Source organism: Trachymyrmex cornetzi, unplaced genomic scaffold, assembly GCF_001594075.2.
Source record: "Trachymyrmex cornetzi isolate Tcor2-1 unplaced genomic scaffold, Tcor1.1 scaffold262, whole genome shotgun sequence".
Classification (NCBI taxonomy): Eukaryota; Metazoa; Arthropoda; class Insecta; order Hymenoptera; family Formicidae; genus Trachymyrmex; species Trachymyrmex cornetzi.
The window spans coordinates 768681-794417 of NW_017297292.1; the positions used below are offsets into that span (position 1 = coordinate 768681).

Consider the following 25737-nt stretch of genomic DNA (forward strand, 5'->3'; position numbering starts at 1 on the left):
GGAGGCCCACCAGTGGAGAATTCAGTATCATCAGCAATATTTCTCGCAAGATGAAGATCATCGTAACGGTAACTAAAAGTTCAAGCACGTTTTTATCTATATTTTATCAGATCTACAAATTCTATGAATAAGATTTTTTATATCTTATATCGTAACAAATAAAAAATTTATATTTTCAAAATTAACACATGGAAAGAATAATTTTGTATTAAAGTAAAAATTAGTTAGATAAAGATCTGAAAATAAATTTATTTGTTTATCAAAACCATTAAGTAGAAATTTCAAGCAGTACTGCAAAAAGTTTTGACATCTAGGCAACTAGCTTTAATGTCCTACATAATTATTTTAATGGTCCAACAAAAAATTATATTCAGATTTAGCTACATTTTTGGATACTTCAACAAAACCGTTCTTTAATTCTATTATATTGTGCAAGTATTTAAAAAAATTCTAAAACTTTACAGAATCTAAGATAAAAACAGTGAACAATCCATTTCTAACTTATATTTTCATCGTTAAGAATAATTAAGCATTGATTTGCAGATCGTACTTTTGTCCGCTATTGCGACCGTGGTGGAGCTGAAATCGGAATCAAAGAAGAATAAGCGCGGAGTGACATTTTTCGGATCGCCTGATTTCTTTGGGTTCGTGCCAGCCTTCGCTCCTTCATGGGCCCCGAATTTTGCGACTTCGGCCTGGAACCCACCTATCTCTCCGGACGTAGCGCTCGCACAGGTCGAAGTTCAAGCTACGCATGATGTGGCACTTCAGGTATGCGTGTTTATTTCACACACTTCGTGTTACACTGCGCGTGCTATACACACAAACTTCTATAGAAGTCTGTGGTTTACATCATACGTCAAATTTGTGGAATATATTCGCTGTCAATTTACGTAACAGGCGTTGAAGGATCCGGTGCCTGGTACGCCCAGCATCGCGTACCCGCCCGAAGTTTTAAGAGCGATTCAGCAAGCAAAGGAGGCAAACAATAACGTTGCTGTAGCTCAACATAAAGTTGCGGAAGCGAAGCAAGCCGCGCTGATTCAGCAGAAAATTGCATTGGCAAAGGAAGCGGCGGCAAGGGAAGCTGCCGCGAGGTATACAAATAATTAATTTACTCTGGTTTTTCGACATTATATCTAATGTTCTACTGCAGACCGCCACGTGACATTCACTAGCTATCTCTTTTACGCTGCGAACTTATAACATTTCCACTTTATACAGATCCCATGAAATTTCGCAACATGCTGAGACCGAAGCTAAAGCCAGCGCCCGACAGCTCGTGGCATTGCAACAAAGATTAGCAACCCTAAAGGATACTGTGGCAGCTGCACAGAGAGTAGCAGCGGCAAGAGAAGCCGCCGCAGCTGCAGCAATCCAAAGAAACGCAGCTAACACCGCTGCAGAATTGCGAAAGCAGGATGTTGATAAGCAAATTAATCAGAGCGAGCAGGAAGCTAAGGTAGTATTATTAAAACTTTTCATTATATTTCTCTATAAAATAGAACAGTTATTTTCGCGAATATTGTTAATAATATTAATTATTACATGAAGTTCTTACTTAAAATTATTATCATTTTTGTTATTAATTGTTATAAGCTACTGACGTCAATTTATTCTTAATATGTTTATATTGTTTAATCTAAACAGGAAAAAGATATAATAGCTGCGAAAGAAAACGCAATAGCAGCTGCAGTCCAGCATGCGAGCTTACAGAAACCTACTCATCAACCTTGGGGTTAAAAACTGTTTCGTGACATTATATATATTTTATATACGTATATCAATAACAGCATATATTATACATTTGGTGATGGTTACATAAAAGGGCATTTATGTAGTGTGTTATAAATATAATTTAGTAATTATTATATGTAAAGATCGTTTCATCAATAAAGTTATATTCAGTTTTATTTTGTGAATTTTCTGTCAGTTTTTATTTTCTGTTATTTTACATTTTTTTTATAATTATTTATTTAATAAGTAGATAATAACATAATTTATATGTAGATCTAGAAAATATTTTTATATCCCCTCAAAAAGGCTCTTATTTTTATCTACATAATATATTAAATATTCTTACTTTTATTATAAAATATTAATGTTTATTATATTTTATATAATTATTTTGTTTAGCATATTGAACAATAATCTTCCTAATACTTTCTAAACCAAAATATAAATATGCCGTCATTTTTTAAAACTTCATTACAAATCAAAATTAATGCAAAACATAAATTAATTTACAAGAACCCCTTACTATTCAAAAGAAATTTGAAGATAACAGGGCTATAGGAGTCCGGCGCAATAGTCGTTGCGCAAATAATATACAGATATATAACACAAAATTCTTTATTACAATAACGCGCTTACATTTTTCGGCTTATTTTTGAGCCCTCTTCAGAGACATAAATCACCTTTATAAATACAATGATGCGTAATAACTATCTTGTCATAGTGAGCTCCCTTTACTTTATACACAAAAAATTCTATATCAGAATTAAACTCAGATTAATGTTAAAAAGAAAAGAGATTGTTCTTTTCTTTCCTTTTTAACATTTATCTAAGTTTAATTCTGATATAGGATTTTTTACATAGTGGAGGGAGTTCACTATGACAAGATAGTTATTACGTATACATTATATCTATAATATAATTATATAAAAAATGAGCCGAAATATGTAAGTGCGTTATTGTAATAAAGAGTTTTGTGTTATATCTATATATTATTTACGCAACGACTACCGCGCCTGACTACTATATTGCCCTGTCATCTCCAAATTTCATTTAAAATTATTGGATGTGAACCAAAAGACTCTAAGACTTAATCGTATTTCTATTGAATCGTTATTCGAATCTCATCGCTAACATATTAGGTGAGAAATTCAGAGTTAATGACTAGTGAGATCCGAAAGGAATAGAAATTTCGCACACAATTGATATACTTGTCAACGCGATGTTTTCACTTCATTGCGCGATATGCCTCCATGATTTTATATATCGAGTTATACATTTCTTTATTACACTGTTCGAAAATTATTAAAATTCTTTTGAGTATAATCTATTAGGGATATATTATTTTTATTAAACTTAAGCTTTATATATAATACATATAATTATCTTGATTTAATTTTTATTATTTATACAAAATTAAAAAATAATATAAATTTTTTGTTTCTTTAAATTAAAAAAATATTTTTTTATATATATTTAATACTAATAATAGTTAAAATTATAATATTAAAATATTTTCCAGTCTTTCATCTTTATTAAAAAAAAATTTTTTTTATGACTGAAAAAACATTAATGAATTTAATTTGATGTATCTGTATAAGTGTACCTTAAACACACATCAAATGTGTGGCATATCAAATAAAAAAGTAATGAGAAACTATAAATTTAAGATTACATATATGCCATAATCTGTTATAACTCATCCATTTTAAGGCACACATACATATAATGAATCCATGAAATTTTATATAATTTCTAACAACTTTTACAACATTGTTAATGCGGGAGTTTACTTTTAAATCAATTTTCATAGATCCATTATTTCATTCATAAAATTTCTTTTTTACTCACCAATCGATGCGTAACAGCGGAGTTAATCAGCCACGTAGCTACGATGATTCTGTAAGAAAAAGATACATATTACATGTAGGTATAGAATCCAAATTAAAACGGAGCAGAAAAAACACAATATTTAAAAAATATTTACTAAACGCACAGCTCTTTTGAAATAAACATATAAATTTCAAAATACAATTTTTTAAGCATCGAATTTTTTAATTTATTATTCAATTAGATATTTCTAAATAATTATATATTTTCGAAACAAATTTTATAAATACATTTTTAAAAAATTTCAAAATAATTTTAAAGTAATCCTTTTCCCTAATTATTATTTTTAAATCATTGTAAAATAAAATGGATCCAGAATAAACAAAAAAATATTAATTTTACATAAGCAAAAAATAATATTTACCGTAAGGTTGCTCCGCCGGTGCCTGATGTCTTTCCCAGACCTCCTCCTCCTCTCAGAATCGGGTTGACATCCTCTCGCACAGGACACTCGCGTAAAACACTCGCGAATAATATACTATAATCGCGCGCGGACTATAACTTGAGTCCGATAACTTGAACGGCACTCCCGAAGCAAACGCGCGACGCGACGAACCGGCTGCGGTTCGTTCATTTTCAAGTAAATCGGCGACGAGGGTACGTTAGCTTCCCCGTCGTTGGATTTTTATATGAAGAGAACGATTTTACTCAATATCTCAATAAAAATTGATCTAGACATATTATTCAGACAGATCAAAAAATTTTTAGATACTTGAGAAAAACCGTTTTTTTCGTATATATCCTCCAAGTACTGAGCCTTCTCACCATGTCAAGGTGTACCCATGAGAAGGAAGATATCATTTGAAAAATGTAATATGCAGCATTATCTCTATTCTATATTATTATGCAATTATCGATTAACTTCTAGAAACGAATATCAAACACACGTCTGTAATTCGTTATCATTGCGAAATAAATTCAGAGCAGATAAAAGGGCTAAATTTCTTTTATTTATACATAGATGATGTCTATAAGATATGATTACAATCAACGAAATGAGCTAGAGATTAATAAAAAAGAGAAATGTTTCTTTTATTACGGACAAATAGTGTTCCAAAGTTACTTTTAATTTTTTATATACGGACCATATAACGAAAGGTGCACGAAAAAATAAAAGATTAATTAAATTATTAATTACATAAATTATATTAATGATGAAAGCAGGAATTGTGTTATTTGCATGAGAGTTCATATTGACGTTGCTTTTTTATGACTCGTGTGATACCGTTCGTACAGACAAGTAGCCGTGTCGTGTGCCGCTCTTCTTCACATTTCTTTTTGAAACATATAATAATCGCAATAAATGCTAGATATAATACGAAATGTTGTATTTTATGAATATTCACGTAATACGATTACTAGTATGATTAATTAATCATTAAGTACAACGTTTCGTATTATATTTGGCATTCTTCGTAATAAAATTTCAAAAAGTAATGTGAAAAAGAGCCACATGCGACACGACTACCTGCTTGTACGAATCTCGGTAAGTGAATGACTGCGCGGTAACTACGCGTAAACGTGACGCGCCGCTCCGTGCCACCCCGTGCCATCCCCACCCCGAGGTCACGCGCCAACCGTCTAATTTTATTGTCGAAATAATAACGAATATATTACGAATAAGTAAAATAATATATTCGTTACATTTTTAATGTTCTCCGATTAACGAAATAATTTCTTATATGTATCTAGTTTCAGCGACGCGAGTCGTTTAATGTGATATCATAATTATATCGTGATACACCGAGGAACATATTTGACGTTCATTTTATAATTTTAAATATTTCGTATCAATTACAATGTGCTGACAAAAGACAAGAAGTAAAAGGCGGTTTTTACTAGCGTGGTTTTTCTTACATAATTGCTCATGTGAAATGCTTTTGACATCCCAACATTATATCTCAATTTTTATTGCTCTTTTTTGTGATGTACGATTAAATAAAGGTTAATAATATGTCATACATCCTTTAAATGAAGATAAATGCAAAGATTTATTTTAAATTATGAAACAATTTCGACTAAATAGAATAATACGTATAAATAGCATGCACATACATTTAGAGATAGGTAATTTAAATATAATTTATCTGTTACTTTTCCCGTATTAAGAATTAATGCGCAGTAACACGAAAATGACAGAATACGATTCAATTATATGATTCAAAGTGATAAAAAGCCACAATTTGAAATATCTAACAATAAGAATCTCATTTTTATACCGTACATGTAAGGACATATGAAATATTTAAAATATTCATGAGTTGTGTAAGTGCGTAATGAATCTAAAAAATAAAGCAAAAACCGTGCAACAAAATCCTATTTACCCTTAGTACACTCCTTAGTTTTAGGCAACCTTACGTAATTCTCGTTCGTAGATATGTAATTTTCATCATTAATTAATGCGACACCCGGAGCGACTCGTAAAACACGTCCGTCTCCCTTCGAGGTCGCCGAGCGAATGCCGAAGTGATGACGTAGTCAACCACCGCGCCGCGCGGCACGCTCCCCCTCGCTATTCGCCGCGTGACCCCTCCTCACGCTGGGCGCCGTTTGAATACCCAATTATTGCGTATAAAAAATATTCACGGTTTGTTCAATTATTCGCATTTTATACAAACGGGTATCGTCGTACATTCCGCGCTTTGCTTTGTGGCATCTCTAGCACTTGTTAAATCCTATATTATTTGCGCGGTTCTTGTAAACATAATCAGTAACTGTTTGCGTGTGTGGAGTATTTCTGATATTACATTATGTCTCAATTTTGAATTAAATAATTGTACTCTGTCGTTTTAGTTAAATTAACGAGATATCGAGTAACAGCAGTGGTGACTTGTAAAAATGGTTAAAAATAAAAATCAGATGTAATGTGATATTATATTTCTCATCTATATCTTTTAGATATTTCAATTGTGTTATAATGTAGGTATGTGATATAATAAATATTTTAATATAAGCGATTATTTTAGTTTATTATATCTTTATATTACATAAAATCCGTGCAATATACTAAATATTTTTAAAATTAGGAAAAGCTCATATACTCCATAAATTAATATTTTATTTAACCGTTTTATTAATTGCAATTCTTTTTCAATTTAATAACTTCTTTCCTTTAATTTTAATAATATGAAAAAAGGTATCTCTAAAAATTCCCGGGAAAAAATATTTTATATATAATTATATATAATTTTATATGTAAGTTTATACATAATTATATATAAATACATATAATTATATATATAAAATATACATTTTTATATAAATTTATATAATTATGTATAAACATTTTTTCCCGGAATTGTAATATACTGTTTGCATAAATAAATAAGTGAAACAGCACTAAATAATTTAAATAAATAGATATACTCATATTAATTTATGCTTATTTATTTGCGGCTGTAATTTTCAAGAAATTATTTGTAAAAAAGTCAATATATATAAGCAAATAACAGAAAAAATAACTTATATACATAAAAAGAAGCAATGACGAAATTACCAAACCATTAAGTCTTGAAAAGCGTCGCGTTCTTCTGATAGAAACAATATATCTTCTGACAGAAACAATATATCTAGTATGATCATTAATTAACCAGGCATGAGCAGTTTCCTTATGGAAAATCTGAAGAATGCACTTTTATTAACAGACTTGAAAAATGGCAATGGAAGGAATCCTCGTTTTACAAGATGGAAATATCTTTTTCTTTCATCAAAACAAATCGTCATGAAACTATCTAACGCTCATATCATATTCATCAAACGATCATTATACATATAATTATAATAACTATCATACATATAATATAAAGTGTCTGATTATATGTTTCAAAATTTTGATTTAAACTTAAAGTTAATGTTAATGAATCAAATAAAAATTACAAATACATTATTATGTATATTAAAATGATCAAATATATAAGTAATAATCTTGATGTTATTCTAATCATAAAATATCTGCTTGATTACTGATAGACTTTAGGAATTTACTACTCTGAAAGAAAAGTTGGCTGAATATTGCATAGCATTTTTAATTAACTGCAGCTGCAAATTTTTGGTTGCATTAGGTTATTCAAATTCTATACTAACATATTGTGGATAGGCTACCGTAACCAAAAGTTGGCTGTTGCAACTAATTAAAAACACTATGCTATATTTTACCATCTAATTTACTGCAACAGCCAATTTTTTTTTCAGTGCAGGCATTTAAAACTTAATGATTCACTCAATAGAGCATTTCACGCTTCAGACCGCAGAGATTTGCTTTTTAAATTTCCGACTCATTTTTATCGATGTTCCCCTGCAAAGAAGAGAGTGAAAGTATACCGGTAACCCTTCCGGGAAAATCGGCAGACAATGGAAGTGAGGTCAGAATGTCCAGTTACGTGGGACGCAACGCCCAAGATCAAGTACCTGCAACCTGTATTCTGCCAGCGGAAAACTGGGCGTAGTTATCAGTCAAATCTACGACTATGCATACACGGCGAACGTACCGAGATCCTTTCACTCGCCTCTTCCTTTCTTAGTCATCCTCGCAAATCGCTCGTCACCCTTACAATGCCGTTGCAAGTTCTATGAACCAGATGAGGAAGAAAGTCGTTCGATCAAAGTCGCTCTTTCTGCACTCTTTGGATCGCAGCTCTCGAACTCTTGTCCATTTGTAAGGACAAGAGATAGCTCTTTCAAAGTTCCGAAAAATGGACCGTGCGGTCAAGTTCTTGGTGCAAATATGACCCCACAATATTAATGATGCTCGGAAAAGCAAAGGGAGAATCATATAACCGAACAGAAATATGATGGATACGTTAAAATGGAATTATTTATAACATTATTATTGGATTGTATAATATATATTCAAAATTAGAAATTAATACTGTCGGATTATATATGTTCAAAATTAAAAGTTAAAAAATATTTAGAAAGGATATATATAATTTACATGTAATTATAAAATCTCTCATTGTATTTACAGTAAGATATAAGACTTTTTTTATAAAAAATTTTCTTGTACGAATACTTTTTACTCTTATTGTATATATTAAATTTTCTGTTTGAGGAATTAGGTATCTATTAAATGTTAAAAGATATGCATTAATATTTAGTGAATCAACATTTTTTTTATTTGAAAAGGTACACTGAGAAAAATAGTCTGGTCGGATTAAACAGTAACTCTGGTGGAAAATGGACGAATCAGAATTTTCTGGTTACGTCTATTCGAATTCTAGTTGAGATAACTAGAATTCTGATTAATATAATTATTCTGGTAAAAATAAGAATTCTAGTAGATTTTACTAGAAATATAGTATCAACCAGAATTCCGGTTATCTCAACTAGAATTCTAATAAATTTAACCAGAAATTTCTGATTCGTCCATTTTCAACCAGAAATTTTTTTCAGTGCAGGAAATTAATAGTTATATAAAATCTAAATTAATGTTATACTCTACGCACATTTAGATATTTATAATCACCAACATCATGAATCATGTACATTACTAACAAGACATTGCTGATAGTTGAATGTATGAACGCGATAAATTTAGTACATAGTAAACTCGTTTCATGCGAGACTTTGCATGGCTGGCGATGCAGAAATACCGGTGTCCAACACGCAATGGTTTTATTCTTTAAATATAAATTGCATTAAATGAAGTGATATCTCAACGGACACATAATTTTACGTAAAATTAAAATTTATATTTAAATGACATGGAAAGTGCTACAGATTTCGCTTATTTACTTCGAGTGAGCATTCATACGTTAAAAGTAATGCTGCGAATTGGAAGGCCATGTGACTTTTAGGCATCAATGAACACAGCAGCCCGATTTTCGCTAAACGTGGTCAATCATCCGTTCTGTAACGCCGCGCTAGTGCCACGGTAAACGCAATTTTCAAATACTGTCGTTAAAACAAGATCGAGAGATCCACCTTTCACACCGAACTGAATAATGCTCTTTTTGATCGAGTCTTTTTCTGTCGTTTTTTTCCGTGATCTTCTCCTTCACCCAGTTTTATTTGCTTTCTTTTCTTATGTGCGCACGTTAGCTACTCTCACTGGAATCTAAGTGTAATCCGATTTTTTATCACACATTAATGTACGATTAGGTGATACCCCTGACCGTACAGTTATTAATGTCTCTAATCAAATGACAAAGCGTTACATTTTGTATACTTAAAAGCCGTATAATTCACTTTGCACTTTCCTCGACTTTATAATGATAATAATTTTACGTTGAAATATACTATTATATTTCTCCCTTTAAGGCGAGATTACTCCAATAAACTTAACCTTGTCTGCAATTATAATTATCTCTTAGATTTTTTAGATATATAAATAATACAATAAATTACCATAATAAATATATGCAGTGACAAATCGTTTTTACTGAAGAAAGTATCTGAAGTATTAAATTTTGATATGCGTTGGATATCTCGGTTGACCAAACGCATATTATAATGTTATTCACTCTAATCAGAATGTTGACAGTGCTATCTCGTGAATCAAAGTTTGACAGTAATAAACTGCAATAACATACATTACAAAATATATACTAGTTTCGTAGTCACTTCTGTGCCGATGGGAATAATTTCTCCTTCGCTTATATTGCGAAATATGAAGCTTTAAATACATATTGAATGTGCACTGATATTTGATTAGATATTTCCATTTCACTGCCATAGCGATAAACAAGTTGCAAAATAAGAACACGTTTTAACGGAAAGGATATCACTTTCATATGTTTAAGAGTATGTGTAAGATGACGATTATAAGGGTGTTCAATGCTAATGTTATCATCATTTACTCTCCGTATCTGTAATTCAACACATTCTATTTTTTTGGGTCAGGAAATCGGTAAGAATTCGCGATTGAATGAGCAATTCATAGAAAAATCTAATCACCTTTCGATCACCATGCAAGCAACTGTGTTGATAATGATTGATCAAATTACTTCATGCATGTTAATCGTAACAGTTTTATAAAAACTTACAATTTGTTATGATACAATCCTGATTAGTTTACATTTTATTATAGTTTGTTTATTACTTCGGATAGAGATTTGATAATTTTAAATTTATGACTTTCTAAGCAGGTTTTAATATATATATAATTCTTTCATAATATAGACAGAAAAAACGATTTTGCTGAAGTATTTAAAAATTCGGCTAAATGTAAATCTGGAAACTTGTTTAATTAATTAATTTTATTTCTTTTGTTTATTTAATTATGTTGGATCATCAAAATAATTATGTACACTCAGAGAAAAACATAATGGCAACTGTATAAGTTTCATACAATTAATTTAGATTAATGTACATAGTTCAATTAATGTATATTGTTCAATAAACTAATATATATAATTAAAAAAATTATTTTATAATTGCTATAACTGTAAAAAAAATTTATTTTTAACTATGTACATTAATATAAAATTTATATAATTGTCATCTTTATAATCTTTTTTTATTACTATGTTTTCACTTCTAAATGTAGGATGCTCAAATATGAATATAAATGCAATACAAGTTTTGTTTCTATATAATTAAATTTAAGCGTCTAATATAATTGTTTAGATGGTCCAACATAATTACTTTCTTGACTAATTTTTGTATATACTTCAGTACCATTTTTCCATATAAATTGATATTAATAATAAATATTAATAGCATAGTATAATTTTTTAATACTATTATCGTATTAATCGTTTCTTTGCAAACGATGAACCTGATTTGCATACTAATATTTCTACCTCTTCGTGGTGTCATCTATGTAATATTTATTATTTTTCTGCATTAAGAGCAAATATCGTATGCCATCCATAAATGAGGCACCCCGATTGAGGATCGCTGGTATAATGTCTTGCAATGTCACGATCGCATCGAAAACACGTTCTACCTCGGTTGACTAGACTTGCAGTCAGTTTCGATCTAGTAATCTCAAACTAGTAGGCTTGAACTAGACTTGTTTTTAACTTGCTAATCGGATGTAGGTGCGTATATGCACGTGTCCAGTTTCCACGACAGACTATCAGCTATCCATCGAGTAGGGAGAATGAGAAAGCGTCATGTATAAAAACGAATGGTCCATCGGAACAAATCCGCAGTATCCCATTCGTTGTGCGCTCGCCACGTATTCTGAAAAATGCTCCATCTACCCTCAGTAAGTAGAAAAAGACAGATGGGGATTTTTGAGGACTGTGACGGGAGTCGCGTGGAAATTGCGGAAGCGGAGATTCACGGCGTTCGGTTCCTTGCTCGACTCAGTTCGCGAACGAGTTCCGGTTTTACGGCGAACAATAGCGATGGAAAGTGATTGTCGATATATTTCCATACTTTCTGTGTGCGATACATAGTACGGTAGCGTTCTCATAGATTCCGGATATTCTTATGTGGCGTAAGAGTGATGGTATCGAATTCGACGCGTCGCCAGCAGCACTTTCCTCAGAGGGAAGAAAAGGCACTTTGATAAACTTTTTTTTAAGTGTCCGCTCGCGAATAAGATGTTTCTTGTATAAGAAACTACTGCTATTCTGCTCACATATTCATATCGACCTAAATAATTGAATTTCGACGTAATGGTAGGGAAGAGAGAGGTGATACATTTAAATTTCGATTGATCAAAATTTAATATTTCAATTACATATAATTTTCTTATTTTTTTATATTTAAATTATTTGTTAATGAACCTATTAGTAAAATTAGTCATAAAAAGATTTTGCATACAAATTTATGTTCTTGACTCTTACTGTAGATATTTTATTATGATCTTATAAAAAAACAAGCAATTGTTTTATATTTTTTACAGATAAATAATATTGTTAATAAATACATATTTTTGCAATACATTACCTTTATATGTATATTCTTTATATATTTTCTATAAAAAAAATAATAATTTGCAAAAAAATGTTATATTAAAAATTGAAATCACGATTAAACGAAGAATTATTCATTTTATTATTCCAGATAATTACTCTATGTTTATTAATTAAAACAACGTTTGCTAACTTATCAGTGGACGATGCTGGATGGCATGGGTAAGTAGGAATGAAACGAGATTTAATAATCGTATTTATTACTTCTAATGTAGTACATATGTTAATATCAAATCATTGTGTTGCAATTCCTAATTTCTGTTCTAATTTTGACAGACTATCTGATTTCGACATCACGAATTATGTCTCCAACGACCATAACGTAAACATTCATCAGAATATTCCTTCTCATGGATCATATTCTTCCTTCGAAAATGGTGGCGGTTTTCATTTAGATATGGATCAAGGATTTAAAGACAGCAACATTCAACATACAATCGTTCAAGCTGTGCCGATCAACGAGCACGTGGAAATTACAAAACCAGTGCCAGTACCAGTTATAAAAAATATCGGTAAGGTTTTGCAAAGTATAATCAGAAATTAAAAAATAAAGTAACAGCGGATTATACGAAATTGTAGAAAACAATAATTTAAAATTTACCTTAAAGTAATAATTATTTATATAATATTATTATATAATATAGTAATAATTATTTATATAATATTATAGTAACAAGGAATACAAAAAAACATTATTATACAGTTTATAATATTATTTGATAATATCAATATGATAAATAAAACATTTGTTCACATCATGTTGAATATAATCGTAACTTTTAATTTAAAATGAAAGAAATGTTATTGATATATTAATGATAGCAAGAAATTTATATAAAGAATAACTTTCATTTAAAAAAATAGAAAAACGTATTTGCCAAATACATTAATTCTGACTTTTACATAATTAGTGAAAGTAGTATCCATACGAAAGTAATACGAAGAAGTTTTTCTTATCCGATTGATCGAAATAATATTCATGGAAAAATTCTTGTTTGATCCACATGCGCGGATTTGCGAAAACTTCAATTTCCACTTTTGAATACTAAAGCACGTTATGAAACTACGATCATATTAAGTTTCATTCTTTACATGGTACTTTCTATTTTCTTAATTAAACAACTTTGCGAAAATCTTTTTCCAAAATTAATTCTTAAACGAATTTTCTTTTTCGTACTGTTTTTGATAATAAACATATTAGATAGTACAATATTATAATTTTTTTATTATTATGAGATATTAATTTAGATGATATATATTATATTACAAACATAAATTATATTTGACCAATATTATTCTGTAATGGCAAATATATTGAAATGTTAATTTCACTTTTAATTAACTAATTTTATTATTACTAATTTCGATTATTACTAATTTTGTAGAAAATAGCATTATCTGTTTATTTTTTTCTATTATTCATATTGTTACCGACTAAGATTGTTATATAAACATTTTATATTTTCTTAATAGCTATATAGACCTTAATTTCCAGTAAAGTTATTCAAAATTCTCAGCATAATATAAAGCTAACAAATTAAAAATTATCGATTTAAAATAATTTTGATGCTTTGATTACACTTAAGAGAAAAGAAAACACAAAGTACTTAAATTATCACATTTCTTGATATTACAGGAATTCCAGTGCCACAGCACGTATCGATACCTATTCCTCATCCTATGGCAGTAGGTGTTGCTCAACCCTATCCTGTTCACGTGCCGGTCATCAAGCATATTCCTGTGCCGATTGTAAAAACCATCGCAATTCCAGTTGAGAAGAAGGTTCCATATCCGGTGGAGAAAATCATACCGGTGCCCGTGGAAAAGCCGGTGCCAATAACTATCGAGAAACATGTACCCGTTCCTGTGGAAAAGCTATATCCGATTCATATACCGATTTATAAGCACATCTTCCACCGAAGAAAAACAAAGAAACGCGGTCGCAAATGGTATTATTGAAGAAAGTTGAGCTATAATTAGTTATAATTAAACGAAATTTCAACGGATGACACGAATGACTGTTGATTCGTGGAATATTTTCTCGCAGACGAATGACATTAGATAGCGAAAGTAAACTCATTTTTCTTGAGTTACAAGTCTTGTTGACAAGATTGTTGTACTTGTTAATGATGAGAAAGCAATATTCGCTTCTCTCTCTCTCTCCTTGCCTGTTTTTTAGTAGCACCGTAGCACAATTGTATTTACACTTGTTAACAAGCGTTGTTCATTATTGCCAAATAATAATTATACTTAATAAATACATTTTTTTTATTATATGTGTAAGATTCTGTTAAGAAATGTAACAAAATGTTGGTAATAAAAATTTATAAAATTATTAATTTATCAAACATATATTTTAAATTTATTATTCTAGATAATCAAACAATAATATATACGTAATGATTCTGCAATTCAATTATTTGCACTTTGATATTTTTTTTCTTTTATAATAGAGAAGAAGGTGGTATTATAGCACTTCAGTTACATTTTACACATAACTTTGTTAATAATTAATATTTAAGTTTAAAACTTGACAATTACATTCGTTAAATAGTTGTTGAATCGATTCTGGATTTAAAGTTACGAAATATTTATTATTTAGGACACTATTAATGAAAATGTGGCGACATTGCATAATCATGAAGAAAAATATGGGTGGTAATGTGGCCTTTCATAAAAAATTAGTTTTGTTTAAAAAACAATACTTGGTTACAAAATTGACAAAAAAGTAAAACATTTTAAAATGTATGCAAATAAACATATATACATTCACACAACTTCTGCATATAAACTGCTCAGTACTAAAAATCTCAGTGTAAAAACAGTATACGTAATACAAAGTATAGATTAACAGTAGAGCTACAATCGATTATGAAAATAGTCATTTTGAGATGTAAATCTCAAAAAAGAGGACGTGAGTAATCAATATCCTTAGAGGGCCACATTAGCAAAATGCCATGCTATTGTTTATATTTGCATAACTCAAAACGTATACAGTCAAATAATAAATATTAAATAGCAAACAACACACTCAAAAATATATATATTTGTGCGATAATACGCTAAAGTTTAAGAAAAATGAGGAAGTAGGTGTAATTAAATGCTAAAATGTACCTCAGAAATGTTTCGAAATACTTGAAAGTAACAAATTATAATAAGTGCTGGTTATTGATTATTGGTATATTAGCGTTATGGTGTAACGGCGAGCTACTGAACAGATAATTCCATAAGTAATCACTAGAATTCGCTACTTAATAGCGAAAATATTAAGAGGGGCTATTATATTTACACTGGCCATAATACCACCTTCTATAAGTATTTTTTGAGAGAATAATTTATATAGAGAATAATTTAAATTAAATCTCAAATTGGCGCAGATTATTATAAAATTTATAATTTCTGTCCAAAATAATAAACTTCAAACATTTTCTATATTGATAAATTTAGATTAATTTAAAAAAAAACAATTAATTGTTCAATTAATTAATTGTTCATCTTCGTCTATGTTCTTATTAACTAATTACAATTATTATTGTCAGATTATACAATAATTTAATAATTAATTTAATAACACAATTTATTTTGAGTAATAAAACATATTTAAAAATGTAAAAATAATTTTTTTGTACACAAAATTTAAATCATAAGTATTTAAGTCTCACATTGAAAATTTTCTTTTTATACAAATCTTTTAATAAATCATAAAACAATTAATTATGAAAGCTACTGTATTACGCAAATTATTAATAATATACTAAATGAATATTTTTTATATCTTTGATTATTAAAGAACCTTATAATTAACATATATTTTTGTTAAAAAATTAAAAAAGAAGGATACAGATAATTAAGAACAATAAATACAATTATTTTTTAATGTATGTAGATATCAAATGTGTGATCGTTATGCACATGTTTTTATGCACTCTTTATATTCAACTATAACTTATATATATACTCGTATATGTAAACATAAAAACTATAAAAGGGATGATAAGTTTACAAGATCCTATATAATGTATATGATATGCTACATATATAAACATATATAACAGCTTTGTACATAGTGTACTTTAAGTCACAGTGGACCTTCACTTCCTTTCATTTCCGTATAATTCCCACGAACATGTTATCATTCGAGATCGTAATAAATTATAAAAGTTAATGATTAAAACTTTAGTGATTGTAATTGCAGGTCATTTCTCTGAAATCTTTATAATATATGTACTTATATATATCCTTATTGTACCTTTGAACTATTTACTATTCGTTTGATTTAATATTTTATAAACTACAATTCATTTTGGATTCATTGAAAGTGGTCACAGTTCAGTAAACTAGTAATTTTATTCCTCTTCCGACCTCAAGGAAGCTGTAGGAAAGTAGGAAAGTATACATTTTATGCTATTATTAATTTTGCTTCTGTGTATGATTGCCTTTTATATCCAATTCTTTCTAATGATTTACAAGAGATATGCATTCACCTGGTAGTTAATTGTTTTTGATTGCTTCTGGCTATAATATCTATATGTAAATTAAAGCATGCATAGATGATTTAATCATCATTTCGTATTGAAAATCATGCATGATTATTTTTTATAATAAGCATTTTGGCAAACTAATATAAAAATTCTCACTTGTTCTATTTCATCATTTACAAAAATTAAGTTTTGTTTCTTTTTTTAAAAAAAGATTCTACCGAGATCGAATCTCGCCAGACTTTTGAAAGTTTAAAGGAAAATTCCATAAATCAGGGACGGTACACTCACTTAGGAGCTACGTTATATCTTGCTAATTATTATAATATTAAAAAATTAGTTTACAGAGTAGCTGGGTACATCATCCACACATTCGTTATGCTCTCTTCACATATAGTTAAAGTTTATACGCGTGCACTAAAATTACTTTTCGAGTTTTGCAATTATATTGCTATTTGTCACATAAGATGGTTATCAATTTTGTTAGAAATAATGAGACTACAAAGGTGAAAGGATGAATAAAATAGGCGTAAATTACATTAATTTGTTATCGTTATATTAAATATAAATAACTTATACTTTAATATCTTTTAATTATAAAAATATTTTATATATAGAAATATAATAAATGAATACATAAATGAAAAATTTTACGTAGCTTTTTAACAAAACATTTTTAAATTTTTGTCTTATTATTTATTTTATTAAATGTAAAATACAATTTAATTATAATACTAACACGTAATCATAGCTGTTTGTCAAATAGTAATCAATAGGAAGTGTAGTAATCATATATAACGGGAAAATTAAGTATGTACTTAGACAATTAGAATAGATGTCTGTTCCGGCAATAGCGGAAGACATTATTTTCATACTTAACAACGTGATAAGAAGCGATATTAAAAACGATCGGTTTAAAACGTGAAATTAAGATGATTATGAAATGAACCGTGACAGACGATCTTGTGACGAATGACGTGTAAATTTAACGAACTTTTCCATATCAGACGTTGATTTAACGATGGTGTGGTAGACAGTAAACCCAGGTGAACGTGGAAATCCGTATTCATAGACGCTCACCTGTACAACAGAATAGGAAATGTCCGATTCGTTGTCAATGTGAAGGCCGCGAGGACACGGTCAATTATTTTCACGTGCACGCCGAGTAGACTACAGCGAAACACCGGGTGGGTATAATTCGCCGCAGTGCGAAGCGAGACGAAATCACATCATCTACAGTGAAAGGCCTCACGGTATATTAAGACGGGAAATGGACGAAGATGTATCAGTCGTTCTAGAGACTTGCGCTACTTGCAACTTGAAGCGCACTAATAGAAACACGTGGGAGCATGAGCGGAATCGTAAGTACTGTGTAAATTGCTGATTTCCAGATAACGTAATTTAAAATGCTGAATCGAAATTAGAGCATAAATCTGTTGGACATTCTCTGACAAGATCGTGTCAATTTTATCGTACGTTTAATTAATTTGTCTTTTGACTTAATTTTGTCACACTACATATAATATTATATCAGTATATTTAATTTATATTGTGTAGAATAAATTAATTGGAAAAAGGATAAAAGTTTTTTATATTTATATATATTATTACATGTTGACGGATTTTTGCGAATTATCATCACAATCCATTTTTTTAATGTCCCTTTTACAGGTGCTGCTTTCTTTGGTGTCCTTGGCCGCGGCTACGCCGATAACCATATTCGGCCAAGATGGAAGGCACTACATGTTGCAGTTATTTAGCGGCAACTATGGGATCGATCGATCTGATCAGGAAATCTCCGGTACTTCCGGCGGCGGAAGTGACTACGGAGGTGGCTATGGAGGTGGCTATGGAGGTGGTTATGGGGGTGGTGATATCGGGGGTGGCCATGGGGGTAGTGGTTTCGAAGCTAGTTCTGCTGGCGGGCATCTAGAATCCGGTGGTAGTCTCGAGAGTGGTCATCAGGATTTCTCTTCTGGCGGTGGATTCGACGGTGGTCACACTGGTGGAGATGGTGGTCATGGAATCTCACTGGACAGCGGACATAATTATGTTCACAGTGTTCCCGTTTCTGAGCATGTTGAAGTGACAAAGCCCGTTGCTATACCAGTTTACAAACACATTGGTAACGTACTGTTACATCTTCTCCGAACTGCGAGTTGTACTTGAAAGTTATAGAATCAGAAATTACAATTTTATAAAAAAGTCGTTCCTTTGCTAATAATTATGGAGAATCAGTTTGGAGACCATAATTATTATTGTTACTATTGGTTATTTATGTCAGCAGTCAAAAGTTAATAATTTGTTACTATTTTTGAGACTATATGTATGTGACAAAAAACAATAGTAATTTTTAATTAGTCATCGTCTTTTATGTATCCACAAAAACTCGCGATATTTATTTTTTTCATTAGCATAAATTTCAATATGTTAAAAAATTTCAAGTACTCTTTACGCTCGCTTTATTCTTTATAGTCTAAAGATCCATTCTTATCTCTGTTGAATCATTTTTTTTCAGGTGTACCGGTCCCGAAATCAGTGCCGATACACGTGCCGCATCCAGTAGCAGTTGGCATTCCGCAACCTTATCCCGTTCACGTCCCCGTACCGAAGCATATTCCCATACAAGTCGTGAAGACGGTGGCGGTCCCGGTAGAGAAGAAAGTGCCTTACCCCGTGGAGAAGCACATACCGATACCCATCGAGAAGCCAGTTCCCATCACAATCGAGAAACACATCCCCGTTCCAGTCGTGAAGCCGTATCCTATCAAGATTCCCATTTACAAGACTATTTACCATCACAAGAAGCATTAAAGTGTGCCTACGGCATAAAGGATTTCTATGGATAGGGAAGAACGTGGTACACATAGCCTAGGGCTATGTTCTAAAATTTGCCAGTGCTGAAAATCTATTTCGCACGTAACGTAAACTATAGATTTTTATAGCGCTGATAATGAATTTTAGAACACAGCCTAAAATTATAGTCTACCTGATGCTATAAAAGTTTCGAAGCATTTTTCGATCGGTTAGTAAAATTTTTTTTGATTGGTTAATCAAATACTTCGAAGCATTTGTAGTGTTAAGTAAATCTCATCCTAGAAATAACTCTTAGCGATCCACATCTTTTAATCGAGTGAATTTTAGAGGCTACGGTCCACTTGATGCTGTAAATGTTTTGAAGCATTTTTTGATTCTGGGATAAATTTATCTAAAATACATATATATTAGTCTAACATCTAACTTTGATCGTAATTGGTGGTTCTCGTACTCAGTTAATTCTTTGATTAGGTAATTAATAAAATTTTTCCTTCTGATTGGCCAATCAAAAGGAAGCTTCAAGGCATTTGCATTTGTAGGACGCTAAGTGGACCGCACCTATCGATTAAAGCACGCTGAAACATTTAAATTGATAATACTAATTTGAGTGTGATGAAGAACCGAGAGGATGCGTACTATGTATCTCTAAAAAATAACTATATGTATAGTTAAATAATTTACTATAAGTGCTTGGATTGCTCAGAGTTAATTCAGCTGCATTAGCTACTAGCCGTTTATTTGAAATTTATTTAACTTTAAACGCTAGTAACTCTGCGAAAGAAACTGTAAGGACCGATTAACTTGAACTTAATTGACGCACGTTTATCTATCCTAATCCTCATAGCACTACATGCCGTCAATAAGGAGAAAGTTTACGAAAAACAACCCATGTTCGCTTGGTCGAGCGCTCTTCGACTTTGCTTTATTTTTTTTTTTGTATATACGCGTAATTGTAATCGTAAGCGCAACTAGCGCGTTGTTAAGCCACTTTTTTAACGTTTTGTTGTTCTGTTACGTTTTTGAATAAAATGCTTACAAAACTAAATACTCTCGTTGTTCTTATTAAGTGAAAGTCTGTTGTCGAGATGGTTTTTACTATCTCTGCATGTACGTCAGAAAGTACTGAGATAGAAAATTAAGATAACGAGCTAAATTATAAATATAATTACAGACTGTCGTTCCTACTGCTTGCGATAATGATAAACGACCCGAGTGAGTTCGAAATCTAGCAATATTTATTACGTATAACAGCATAAACAGTTTAAATGCGCATTTTAATTAGTTCTGATCTAATCGTTCAATATCTATTTATTGTCCCTTTTTGATAAGTACACGTTCGAATTATAAAAATTATGTTTTAATTTTTAATTATTGCATCCATGTTATTTTTATATTACTTTTTAAATTCTTTAATACATTAACTTATTATTTATTCTTTAAATTATAATCACATATTCATTAACCCGAGAGTCAAAATTATAGTCCTACTTTCAATCTCTTTCAATCTTAATTAAACCTCATAAACCTATTTTGATACTTAAACAATTAAATAGGACGTCTTTTAATATTACTTAATCTACAGCTTCTATTTAGAAAACTTCTTTTGAACCTGAAAATAGGAAATTTTCCGGTAAATGTCATTTACAGGTTTAACGTAGGAGTTCAATTCATATATTAGATTAGAATCTATATTATAAATCTCTAGAGTCTACATACGTTCTAATTATAAATCTTTAGAGTCTATATACGTCCTAAAACTAATTGGTTTAAAGTAGGAGTAAAATTTCGACTTTAATTATTTTTTAAAGTTATATCATACGATTTAAATTTCTTTAACTTGTGAGTAATGCGAAATAATTTTTCACTGTAAATAGTAGTTATTTTTTAATGAAGGTAATCCGTAGCAAATTTGCGTCAGTAATGGTAATAGTAGTCAAACAAGCATCGATTACAGTCCGTATGTATTCCTCAGGTTGCATAGAGCGCGAGAAGTGCTCATGACAGGCTTTCACTTCGATTTTCGATAAAAGCACAGGAATTCTGTGGAAAGTGGACGTTAGACAGATTGATTTGCCCGCAATGTACGGGATCACCGTGGTCGCATGCAACAAATCATCCATGACATCGACAGCATCATTGTATCTAACAAGATGAGTCTGTCAATTCCTGTTTTCAACAATAAAAAATAACCGAGAAAACGCCAAGAAGACACTCACAAATAAATATTCACGAGTTTGTGGAATAAAAGAATTCTTAAAAAAATATGAAAGTACTGCTGAAAGATTGTACTTCCTCGATATTTCAATATTACATTATTTACGGTATTTTAACGTTTGAAAACCGTTGCGTCGTATTTTATTCTTAATTATTGTCTTTATATAATAATATAACATTTTCCGAAGCCCCGGAAAATATATTTTTAATTTTTTAAAGAAAGTTTTTTTGGATTAATCTAGTTTAAAATTAATTAAAGAAAAAGTATTTTTTATTAAAAAAGTTTATACAAAACACATATAGTATTCAAGGTTAAGACAAAATAGAATTAAATTTATAAATTAAAAAATACGAGTTAATGAGAAGATAAAGTAATAATTATGAACGGAGTCGCAAGTATTAGATGTTATGCAACATTTCCGCGTAACAGTGACCGCAAATGATCAGTTCCCCAATCGAGCGATTTATAGCATTTGCGGTGGGGCTATTTCAAAGAATAGTGGGGTTGTTTCTTTTCGTAGGCGATATATAAAGTGACGACAAAAGAATGTGTCCCGAGAGTAGACTATCTATTCATTGACGATAGAGATACCTTAATTAAAAAATGAAAAAAATTGTACGTAAAGTACCATCTTGGTTATGTAATGAAATGTAATAAAATATATAGACACACAATCTCGTGTTTAACAATTATTATATCTTCAACTATTTGGACCTAAGTGAAACACGTTTTTTGCGACCTGTGCAACGATTAATTTCTTTTTAATTTAAAGCCTGGCAGTAACAAAGATAAATCATGTTTTTCATAAATTCGGTTTCATGTTTAAGATTGTGCTGTTGGGAGTTATCACATGCTCCTACAGTTCCGATTGGAACTTTGGAAATCATGATGACGGTGGTGGACTTACGCTGGGAGAAATTTCTTTAGACCATTATGGCTTGGGAGGAACAGGTTTGAACACAAATTTTTAATTGCCTATTAATTCCACGATTATCTCTGAAATGTATTTTCTAATGTATAAAAGTTGTATAAACGATAACAGCGTAGCCAGGGATCGATTTATTGTGATAATTATAATTATATGTCATGCAGCTTATCACGTAAGTGTCTTGTTGTATCAATTTGATAAATAAATGCTGACAAATTGTTTTGAATTTTAGAAAGTCATTCCTTAGATTTATTGGGAGGTCATTCACCAATAAAAATTAGTGATTGGCACTCGGCCACCAGCGGTCATCACGGAATCAATGTCATTCCCAAGGTTAAGCATATCGGTAATATGCTATAATAAGAAAATACATGGACTTTATTAATGTAAAATATTAAGCATAATAATAATAATGACTTATATTAAAATGCAAATATAAGCTTGAATATATTAAGGTTGAAAAGATCAAAATAAATGGGTATATAAACAGATCAAATTAATTAAATAATGTTTTGCTTTATGAGAGCTTTGCTGAGCCGAAGCTTTTCGCTGATTAAAATTTATTAAATGTATACACATTTTATTAATTTGATATCTGCTCGCTACTTTAACCTTTTTAATCTTATATTTGTATAATAATGATTATTGGAATATTACCATATTAGATAAAAGTATATTTGCACGTTTAAAATGTTCAGATATGATAAGCTGATAGATTAATTCTATTAAGACTAAAACTAAAGAGTAATTTTAATTGATTGGTAATAAATTTAAATTTATTAATATATATATATTATATAATAATAATTTTATAACATTATATCATATATTAAATATATATTATATAATTGTTTGTTTATTATTGTATAATGCTTTGTACTATTTATCATTACTTTGAAATTATTTGTTATTAATAAAGGTTTTTAAGTAACTTATTTCATTTTTATGTCGCATCATATTCGCGGTGAAATAGGGATACCGACGGTTCAGAAAATTCCGATCAATATACCGCATCCGGTGGTGGAAACGGTCCCGCAGCCTTATCCTGTTCCTCTGGTAGTTCCGAAGCCTGTACCATTCCAGGTAACTACGCGAAAATTACCTTTATTTTTGCAGTAAAATCTGCACTTCCTTTATCACTCCCTTTGCTGAAAGCAGCCTTTTGTTTTTTTTTTTTTTTTAGGTGGAAAAGCAGGTAATTAAAACTGTCGAGAAGAAGATACCGACGCCTGTCGAGAAAATAATTCCGGTGAAAATTGAAAAGCCGGTACCATTTCACGTGGTAAAACACGTGCCCATACCGGTCGAAAAGCCGATTCCGATCAAGATTCCGATCTACAAGACCATCGTGCATAAAGTCAAGCATTGAATCCTTGCTTGACGATCTCTCCTCGTTATTGATTCATTCTATGTATTTAATAGAAAATATATACACAATACGAGAAGACTAATATTTTGCAATACTGTAACACGGTGCAATTATTTATTAAAATATTTGCATTAATAGATTAAAAATTTTGTTTTATTTTATTACCTCAGAACTGTAGTTATTATTTATTGTAAGATTTTATTAGAAAATATTTTATATATGCAAATTTTTGTATAATAATATTATATTATGGACATTTTTTCTCACAATAATTGAAAAAGACAAGATTTAAATTTGATAATTACATTTAACAAACAAAAACATTCATATAAAAGGTACTTAGTTATTCAATGTGCTCTATTATAGTGCTTGTCGAATATTAAATCTGCTAAAGGCAACATAAATTATACCTTTTTTCAATAAATGTAGTTGTTTTATGAAGGGTTAAATTGACGAGCAGAAAACTGCGGGATATCATTTAAATAATAACACCATGGTGATTCGAGACCCGCTATTCGAAATCTCGTGATAAATTCAAACAAGATATTAGCGGCGTGACACTCCGAGAACATCGTGCTTCTTATTTTCACGACCGTATATAGCCATTTGTGAATTTTCCAAGTATTATGAGAAAGGTGCTTACACCTAAGTATAAAATCATGTTATAAAAACATATTAATTTGCCAAATAGTTTGTTGCATGCTAACGAACACAGTTGCGATTAGTTAATTTATAATAAGCGACACAAAAAGTTCACCGTTCGAATAATTCTCGCTAAACGTTAAGTCTACATGATCACTAAACGCGCATGATCCGGAAAAGTTGCGTGATTGATTCCATCTATGTGAAAATGAAATGGTGCGAGAACGGAAATTCGCGATTTATTTCTTTTTCCACAACTGCCTATATATCTTGTCGAAGACGTTTTTCATTCAAGCGATTCTGAAGTAACTTATATGATCGTAAACCACATAAAAGAGTATGCTCATAAAAATAATCTGTCTAGTCTGAAATATGAAGTCCAAGTAAAGTAGTTAATGTAAAGTAATTTAGTCAAGTTAGTTAAGAATTGATTGGATTTTAATGTCTCGCAGATACTCATAATGTTCACTACATGCAAAGACTTAATAAAATCGTCAAAAAAAATATCATTTTGCATGTTATATTACATTTCATATTTTTCTTTATATTTCTCCTCGCACTTTCTGTTTCTCCTTGCATTTTCTCAATAATTTTATTTAAATTTATACGATAAATATTTTCATGCAATTTTGTTTTTGCAAAAGCGAGGCGGAAATAACAGAGCACCTCGAGTGGGCAAAACCAACATGGCGAAAGTGAAGTGCAAATTCCATCTTTCATTCCTTTAAGGTAGCTGAAAGTGAAAAGACTCCGGCATGCGGTATATATTATAGAAAATATTTTAATTACAAAACACC

The 25737-nt window shown here is 30.4% G+C and overlaps 4 protein-coding genes across 6 annotated transcripts; all 4 read left to right on the plus strand.

The window, feature by feature from the left end:
* Nucleotides 1–28: 28 nt before the first annotated feature.
* Nucleotides 29–1826, plus strand: LOC108761776 (protein TolA). Its single transcript, XM_018508495.1, has 5 exons — nucleotides 29–68; nucleotides 544–771; nucleotides 901–1097; nucleotides 1225–1462; nucleotides 1651–1826. The coding sequence occupies exons 1-5, from the start codon at nucleotides 51–53 to the stop codon at nucleotides 1741–1743; spliced, it is 774 nt and encodes a 257-aa protein (XP_018363997.1). The 5' UTR covers nucleotides 29–50; the 3' UTR covers nucleotides 1744–1826.
* A 9892-nt stretch (nucleotides 1827–11718) lies between these two features.
* Nucleotides 11719–14723, plus strand: LOC108761773 (zinc finger protein 512B). 2 transcript variants are annotated; one of them, XM_018508491.1, is made up of 4 exons: nucleotides 11719–11776; nucleotides 12583–12653; nucleotides 12768–13003; nucleotides 14128–14723. In XM_018508491.1, exons 1-4 carry the CDS (start codon nucleotides 11759–11761, stop codon nucleotides 14448–14450), a joined length of 648 nt encoding a protein of 215 aa, XP_018363993.1. In that variant the 5' UTR covers nucleotides 11719–11758; the 3' UTR covers nucleotides 14451–14723. The 2 variants fall into 2 exon arrangements, with proteins under 2 accessions (XP_018363993.1, XP_018363994.1); XM_018508492.1 differs by lacking the exon at nucleotides 11719–11776 and adding an exon at nucleotides 12099–12209.
* Nucleotides 14724–18263: 3540 nt separating this feature from the next.
* Nucleotides 18264–20377, plus strand: LOC108761802 (pupal cuticle protein 20). 2 transcript variants are annotated; one of them, XM_018508531.1, is made up of 3 exons: nucleotides 18264–18330; nucleotides 18641–19094; nucleotides 19488–20377. In XM_018508531.1, the coding sequence occupies exons 1-3, from the start codon at nucleotides 18319–18321 to the stop codon at nucleotides 19781–19783; spliced, it is 762 nt and encodes a 253-aa protein (XP_018364033.1). In that variant the 5' UTR covers nucleotides 18264–18318; the 3' UTR covers nucleotides 19784–20377. The 2 variants fall into 2 exon arrangements, with proteins under 2 accessions (XP_018364033.1, XP_018364032.1); XM_018508530.1 differs by lacking the exon at nucleotides 18264–18330 and having other exon boundaries at nucleotides 18626–19094.
* Nucleotides 20378–22567: 2190 nt separating this feature from the next.
* On the plus strand, nucleotides 22568–24382 carry LOC108761803 (uncharacterized). The gene is made up of 5 exons (XM_018508532.1): nucleotides 22568–22616; nucleotides 22829–22952; nucleotides 23162–23275; nucleotides 23903–24012; nucleotides 24113–24382. Exons 1-5 carry the CDS (start codon nucleotides 22605–22607, stop codon nucleotides 24296–24298), a joined length of 546 nt encoding a protein of 181 aa, XP_018364034.1. The 5' UTR covers nucleotides 22568–22604; the 3' UTR covers nucleotides 24299–24382.
* Nucleotides 24383–25737: the final 1355 nt, after the last annotated feature.

What these genes read in the sequence shown, in the direction of transcription:
- LOC108761776 (XM_018508495.1), top strand. An exon ending in CGCATGATGTGGCACTTCAG is followed by an intron (nt 772 to 900) that starts GTATGCGTGTTT and finishes TTTACGTAACAG; the next exon opens with GCGTTGAAGGATCCGGTGCC. An exon ending in GCAAGGGAAGCTGCCGCGAG is followed by an intron (nt 1,098 to 1,224) that starts GTATACAAATAA and finishes CACTTTATACAG; the next exon opens with ATCCCATGAAATTTCGCAAC.
- LOC108761773 (XM_018508491.1), top strand. An exon ending in GACGATGCTGGATGGCATGG is followed by an intron (nt 12,654 to 12,767) that starts GTAAGTAGGAAT and finishes TAATTTTGACAG; the next exon opens with ACTATCTGATTTCGACATCA. An exon ending in ACCAGTTATAAAAAATATCG is followed by an intron (nt 13,004 to 14,127) that starts GTAAGGTTTTGC and finishes TTGATATTACAG; the next exon opens with GAATTCCAGTGCCACAGCAC.
- LOC108761802 (XM_018508530.1), top strand. Translation starts at nt 18,626, where the DNA reads ATGTCCCTTTTACAGGTGCTGCTTTCTTTGGTGTCCTTGGCCGCGGCT. An exon ending in ACCAGTTTACAAACACATTG is followed by an intron (nt 19,095 to 19,487) that starts GTAACGTACTGT and finishes ATTTTTTTTCAG; the next exon opens with GTGTACCGGTCCCGAAATCA.
- LOC108761803 (XM_018508532.1), top strand. An exon ending in TCCCAAGGTTAAGCATATCG is followed by an intron (nt 23,276 to 23,902) that starts GTAATATGCTAT and finishes GCGGTGAAATAG; the next exon opens with GGATACCGACGGTTCAGAAA. An exon ending in CGAAGCCTGTACCATTCCAG is followed by an intron (nt 24,013 to 24,112) that starts GTAACTACGCGA and finishes TTTTTTTTTTAG; the next exon opens with GTGGAAAAGCAGGTAATTAA.